The 7270-nt window shown below is 40.8% G+C and overlaps 1 protein-coding gene across 1 annotated transcript in view; it reads left to right on the plus strand.

Annotated features, from left to right (window-relative positions):
- The window catches only part of LOC18774762 (cysteine-rich receptor-like protein kinase 26), a 3975-nt gene continuing 2531 nt past the window's right edge, over nt 5827–7270 (plus strand). Inside the window, exon 1 of the mRNA XM_020565816.1 lies at nt 5827–5911. Within this exon, the coding sequence (XP_020421405.1) occupies nt 5827–5911 (85 nt within the window). The remainder of the gene's footprint in view (nt 5912–7270) is intronic.

The following is a 7270-nucleotide window of genomic DNA, read 5'->3' on the forward strand; positions in this document are numbered from 1 at the left end:
TCTTCCGTTGAATCAACAAGAACTCCATTTTCCATCTGCCTTCTTTTCTTTTCTTCTAGCAGAAATCTTGACAGGTGCAACAGGAGTAAAACCTAGGCCTGCTCTAGCTGAGAGTTGATTGTGTAACCCTGCTCCTTCAACTTCTTTTGGGTTTCGCTAAGGCCATGTATCCTTTCTCCTGTGACATCTAGATTGAGCTCCCCCAGCGAGGAAGACAAGCTGAAGTCATAACCTGCTTTTGACATGAGCTTATAAGCATTAGGATCAAAACCTTCTTTAGTTCTTTTGACTGGAAGATATTCACGTCTTGTTGCATCTTGTAATGGTCTGACGAACCCTGGTACTGAAGATTTTGACACATCTGAATTGCTCAACTTGGGTAAAGGCATGGTTGCAGACTCCTTCAAGAACTTCATGCCACTTTCCCCTAACTTCCTCAGTTTCACTTCTTCTCCAAATAGGGATTGGCCTTCCTTCCTTCGGGATGATAAGACATAACGAAGAACATGAATAGATACCTTCTGTGAATCTATCGGTAGTGATCCCATTTGTCTGAAGACGGTGCCTTTTGACTTGTTATCTCCATCTTTTCAGCGGAAAGGCACTTTGACTGCTCATCTTTTCTTAGTATGGCTTGGCCAGTTGCGTGAACCTCAACGGGAATAACTTCAGATGCCACATCTTCATCGATGTAGAACTTGGCGTCGGGGAAATAGGATTCGGCTTCGGTAAATGGATTGACATCACCTAAGATTTTCTTCACTCCACCTCTGTAAAATTTGAAACATTGATGTAAAGTTGAAGGCACTATCCCATTTTCATGTACCCACGGCCTTCCTAAGAGAAGATTGTAGGAAGTCTTAGCATCAATCACGTGAAATAGGGTGTTTGACTTTAAGTCACCTATCATGAGCTCAATTCTGATCATGCCCATGGCTCTTTGCCCTCCTTGATTAAAGCCTTGAATCATGAGATGACTTCGAGACAATTCGTCCACAGTGATGCCTAACTTTATCATTGTGGACTTAGGCATTATGTTTATGGCTGAACCTCCATCCACGAGCATGCGACTAAGTTTCTGTTCTCGCACATACCCGGACACAAAAAGCGGACAGTTGTGTGGTTTGGACCCTAACAAAAGATCTTCATCGATGAATGTGATGGAAGCACATGTCGCGCAACAGATAGCACGGTCTTGAGACTCAGGCTCTAATATTTTGGCCTCTCTTATTTGATTTGGATGAATATTGAGATCCATCAACGTTTTTACCAATGCTATGTGTATTGCTTCAGAAAGTTCCACCACTTCCTTAATGTTGATATGCAATGGTGAATCCTCTACTGTGTCAGGACCTTTTGCTCTTCATGAGTTTCAGATCTTCCTTCCGAGACATCTTCGTCATCTACTTGATAGCAAGTTGTCATATGAACAGTCTCTGTTGGTCCTCTTACGAAGAACCCTTTGGGAAAGTATTCTTCTAGCGTAATTGGAATTCGTGGTTCTTGGGTTAGTGGTCCACTTTCTTGGCCAAAATCTCTCTTCACCATTATTCTGGTTTTGCTTTTAGGGCGTTTGTGCGAACTCCTTTTTCGCCGCTCTCTCTTTAACTGAGTATTTTGTCGTTGAGGAATGCGCTTCGTACGAGGTTTCCGCCGGGTAACGAGCGTCCATCCTTCATTGTCATCGAAAGACGAGTCACCAATGAAGCTATCACCACCTTGATTGTTCGGTTTGGCCTCCACTTCTTTTGTACACGGATCAGTCACCTGATGTATGCCCCTTGTTGATTGGAATTCCAATCTTTTCGATAATGCGGGCAGCGGCACTGGATCAAAGGATCCAAACACAATTGTGGCAACGTTCGCATCTGCGATTTCATAAACGTCCAACTCAATCCTTCCTTGCCTAGCTAAGTTCATAATTAGCTCCTTCAACACGAAGCACTTCTCTACTGGATGGCTGACAATTCGGTGGTATTTGCAAAACTTAGGGTCGTTGACTCAGTTCATCTCTTCAGGCTGCTTACATTCCGGCAATTCGATCACCTTCTTTTCAAGCAAGTCCTCGAGCATACCTGTAACATCGGAGTCAGGGAAGAGGTAGGTTTTTTCCTCTAACTCCTTCAAAGTGCGTCGACGTCTATCCACTTCTCGAGATGGCTCCATCCTTTTGAATTTTTTCTTCTTGTCTCGGGTGGAGATTTTGACAGGGATAGTGTTTATTGTCATTGCTTCCTTGATAGGCTTCTTGACAGGCTTATCTGTCTTTTGTCCAAAGACTTTCTCCTTTCTTTGCTCCATAACAGGCTCATGCTTTCCTCCGTGACTAGCTATACTTAACTCCATATCATGGGCACGAGTGGCTAGCTCCTTAAACGTGCAGGGTTTAATTCCTTGTAGAATGTAAAGTAACCTCCAATGCATCCCTTGAATGCACATCTCAACCGCCGATAACTCCAAAATTCTATCTTTGCAATCCATGCTTAACGAGCGCCATTGATTGATATAATCGATGACAGGTTCATCTTTCCATTGCTTGGTATTTGTGAGCTCCATCATACTCACAGTGCGACGAGTGCTATAGAATCTGTTCAAGAATTCTCGCTCCATTTGATCCCAACTGTCAAGGGAATCGGACTCCAAGTCTATATACCAATCAAATGCATTTCCTTTCAAGGAACGAACAAATTGTTTCACCAGGTGGTCACCCTCTGTCCCGGCATTATTGCATGTTTCGACGAAGTGTGTAACATGTTGTTTTGGGTTGCCCTTTCCATCGAACTGTTGGAATTTGGGAGGTTGATATCTTGTTGGCATCCGCAAGTTGTCTATCCTTCTGGTGTATGGCTTAGAATACATGAGTGTGTCTCGAGAAGGTGCTCCGTATTGAACCCTGATAGTGTTTGCGATCATGTCCTGAAGTTGTTGGACTGACAAAAAACCCACCGAGGCGGCGTCAACTTTTCCGTGCGACTTCTCACCCGACTCTGTTTCATGACCCAATCCTTTCTCACTGGATTCGGCCTCATGATATGGTCCTTTCTTGTGTGCGTCTTGACCAGGCTCCTAATCCTGATGCGTTTCCCACTTGTTGATGAGAGAAGCAATCTGCGCATCCTTCTCCTCGACCATCTTAGTCAGTTTCGCAACCGCTTCACTCATATGGGCCAGTTGTTCTTCAATAGACATAGCTCCCGTCACCATGACCTGCATAGCCATAGAATAAGACTCACTTACGGATGCCGAGGTAAGCTTCTTCTGTTGGTCGTCAGGCGGGGATCCATGGTATGAGCCTGTGCTCGAGTCAGCGTCTGAAATAGGCGAGAGTGAGCATTCTCTTGAATTCTTTGGACCCAAAAAACTCCTCCTTTCACTCCGAGAGTTTCTCTCATCCACCCGAGAGGTATTCTCCTTTTGCCCCAATGAGGCCAAATTGATAACCGGTTCGCGCCTTCAGTGAACATCTTTCGCCTTGGCTTGAGTCGGTATGGAAGTAACATGTTGAGTTGCGGATATCGCCTTGGCCTTGCTCTGGGTGAAGACCCTAGCAGATTGAGAAGGAGGCGCTCACGTTTTTGCCTATCGTCACCGGAACGGATTGAATCTTCTTGAAAGCCATCGTTTTTGGTGTGTTGATTGATTTTGGAACTGGAGAAAGAGATGAGAGGTAGAGAAGTCCCACTGGGCTTGCCAAATTTGTAAACACGAAAATCCTGCCACAAATGAGACAAGAACACGTGTACAAAATAATATTGTATGAAATTTAGGGTTACAATCTCTGTATTGAATCCTCTGATTCGATCTCCAAAGTGTTTAAAGAAAATTTGTGTTTGATACAAGGGTCGTAGGGACTTGATCTTGATCAAACGGGTAGCACGAAGCTTATTTGGTGTTTGAGATTTTCCTATGGTGAAGGAACCGGTACGTATTTCTTGTGCTTGGTGGCTCTTCCAAAGTAGGGTGAAGAATGCAGAGAGTTTTCTGTTTCTTTTGAGTGCTAGGTTTTTTCTGATCCTTTCTTTCGTCTTGAGGCCTCCTATTTATAAGCTCTTGTAGGATGCTTGACCTAAATAACTTTCCCTATTTAAAACCTTGTTTTGTGGGATTTTGATTTTATTTAAATTAATTCCCATAATTTGGCAATTTAACTAGATTATCTTCAATTGATTGACCTGATTAATATTTGATTTAAATCAAAGTCAGTCACAGAAAATTCTTTCCTTTAATTTTGTCTTCATTTTGAACCGTTTGATGCACTCCGTCAGATGTCGCCATGTGTCACTTTTGACAACTAATCCGATTTTGATGAGTCACACTCACATGGGCGAATTACGGGGCTCACGATTTAATCCACCGAACCTTAATTATTTTCTTGTCCAATAGAATTTATTGCACCAAAATTTCTTTGTCTACACCTTCGACTCAGATTACGCAGTGGTTAACACAAATATAAATGGATGTGGCCAACGTTTAATTTGGTTCTAGAAAGAAAAAGCAATACAGAGAAAAGAAGTTGATCCCACTAGTAGAAAACTGCTCTAAAGGCACGGACTTATACCGTGTAAATAGTTGTGGACGTAGGCACCACTCTCTTTCGTCAGTTGAAATTCAAAATCTTGGTCAAAATAGGCACTGATGCATGTGCCCACTGCTCCATCCTACCTCACAGGGTCACACCCACCTCTCTCTCTCTCCCTCTCTTATATAATACATTAAAATTAAAAACTTTCTTATCAAAAAACCAAAGTAAAGAGCTAAATCCTGAGAAAAAAAAAAAGAAGAAGTAAATCCTGAAAATAATTCACAGCATTAGAGGATAAACCAAATAGGGGAAATATAAATGATCATTCATTATCCAGAAGGAAACATTATCCCAATAGATTGATAACTAGTAAGGAAGATCAGGGCAGCAGTAAAAACACTTTGTCATGCACGTGTACAAATTTCATCAACAAATACAAAAGAAGGTGCCTGAGCATAGGGAACAAAGATGATAAAAATGAGTATGTGCTACATCCTAGGGGACAGACTTGAAACAACTTCTCAATCCTAACTCAAAGGCGTCACAGTGGTCGAGCATTTGCAATACGCCACGTTTTGCTTGCTGGTTTTGATGTGCTTTGGGGATAGATTGGATGAAAACCAAATCAAAGAAATAGAGTGTGTTCAGCATCCCTTGCTCTTGAGTTTTGAGCGATATCATTTTTTCAATTTTTTGCCTGAATTAGAATCTTGGGGATTGGGGCTAGGGCTGTGGGTGTTGAAGAATACATGAGTCTCACATCGGAAACTTAACAAAATAGAAAGTCCCATATAATAAATGGTTTCACTCCTAATAACATCGAGGCCTTTTACACCTGCTAAACAGGTGTTTAAGTTGGGGACAATATCAATGTTGCTAGTGGTGGGCCAAGGGTCCGTCCTTCTGAAATCTTAACATGGTATCAGAGCCAGGTTGGTTGACTACGCCTGATTAAACCAAATCAAACAAAAACCCCAAATTGAATCAAAATCAAACAAACCCCAAATTTTTTTAAAAATAATAATAATAATGTGACCGATGTGGAATTTGTTGCACGTGTGGCTCACTAAAAAGTAGTCCCACGTGAGGAGGAGTGTTGAAGAATACACGAGTCTCACATCGAAAACTTAACAAAATAGAAAGTCCCATATAATAAATGGTTCCACTCCTAATAACATCAAGGCCTTTTGTATAAAACCCCACACCTGCTAAACAGGTGTTTAAGTTAGGAACAATATCGATGTTGCTAGTGATGGGCCAAAGGTCCATCCCTCTGAAATCTCAACAGTGGGTTGCAGGTGGGGATGGGATGGTTAGGTCGTGAGAGGGAGAAAAAGCAGAGGGGTGTGTTGGGGAAGGCTGAGATGGGGGAGGTTGTGGAGTTGGGATGTGAGTAAGTGTTTTTGTATAAATCTGGGTTTGTTTACTCTTTTTAAAAAATTTGTTATTTTATTTTTTTATTTATCTGATTTTAAAATTTTTAAAAATTTTAGTTGATAGACTAAAATGATATTGGAGCAAAAATTAAAGGACCATTTCAATCAATAACCAGGCTATAGTATTATATAATTGTTAAAGCCTTCAGTTGCTGGATTCCCTTTTGCATAAGGTATGCCGGTTCTTGTAACTAACAATTGCACCTAGTTCTTATAAGAACATGGGTGTTAAGAATTAGGAAAGTTAGTTTTAATTTCCTTGTTTATATTGATTGTAATTGATTTGGAGTACTCTACAAGTAATAACTTAGTTAATTTTCTTTGTAAATTTAGCTTGTAAATTCTATAAATTTAGATGGGTGATGGGAATCAAAATCGATGTTATTTTACAAGATGTTCAGGATCTGCTCACAGAACAAAGCTATGACAATTTCTAAACTTGAAAGGAACTTTGGGCTACTAACTAGCCTTTATTTTAGTAGTATTTTTAGTTAGAGAAGGTCTCAAGTTTGATTCACATGGACATCGAGGACGATATATGTTCTCAATGAGTTCAATACTTTTGTTGTGGCTAGACTCACATTGTTGTGATGTAGCTTTCTTTTAGGGCCAATTTAATGGGCAGTATTATATGGTCGGATGAGATCATAATTCATAATTCTAGTCAAATATTTGATGTGGCATTAAATGATTTTTAATTTTCCACCCAAATTGAAATTGAAATTTAATTTTCCATTTAACGGTTTAATTAACGTCAGATTTTGCCAAATTGTAGAGACCAGAATCATAATTTGCAAAAACAAAAAAGAAGAAAAAGCTGGATGCTTGAGTTGATCTCGGCCTAGTTTGGGATTGCTGTCACTTTTTTAAAAAAGTTGCTTCTGCTGTGCTTTGAAAATAATTAGTTATAAAGTAAAGCAGCTTCATGTTTGGTAAATAATATTTTTAAAGTGCTGTTAACAAAAAAAGCAGTGTCAAAACCGTTTGGTAAATTTTAATATAAAATTGTTGTAACTATGAATAATGACTAAAATAGACATAATGTTGAAGTATTATGTACTAATCATGTGGTGGTGATGGAGTGGAGGTGGTGGTGGTGGTTCTGGTTCTGGTAGTGGTGGTGGAGAGTTCAATCCCGAGCTCAGGATGAAACGCTGGCGGCATGCCTTACACTTGCAAGTCTGACGGGAAGTGGTTGTTTCCCAGTGGCGGACTGGGTGATTTAACCCCGTACAAACCCGCCTTGGGAGGGCGACCATATCTTGGAAACTGCCCGCTACTCCACCCCCCCCCCCACGAATCTTAATGGATG

The sequence above is a fragment of the Prunus persica genome, chromosome G6 (genome assembly GCF_000346465.2).
Source record: "Prunus persica cultivar Lovell chromosome G6, Prunus_persica_NCBIv2, whole genome shotgun sequence".
Lineage (NCBI taxonomy): Eukaryota > Viridiplantae > Streptophyta > Magnoliopsida > Rosales > Rosaceae > Prunus > Prunus persica.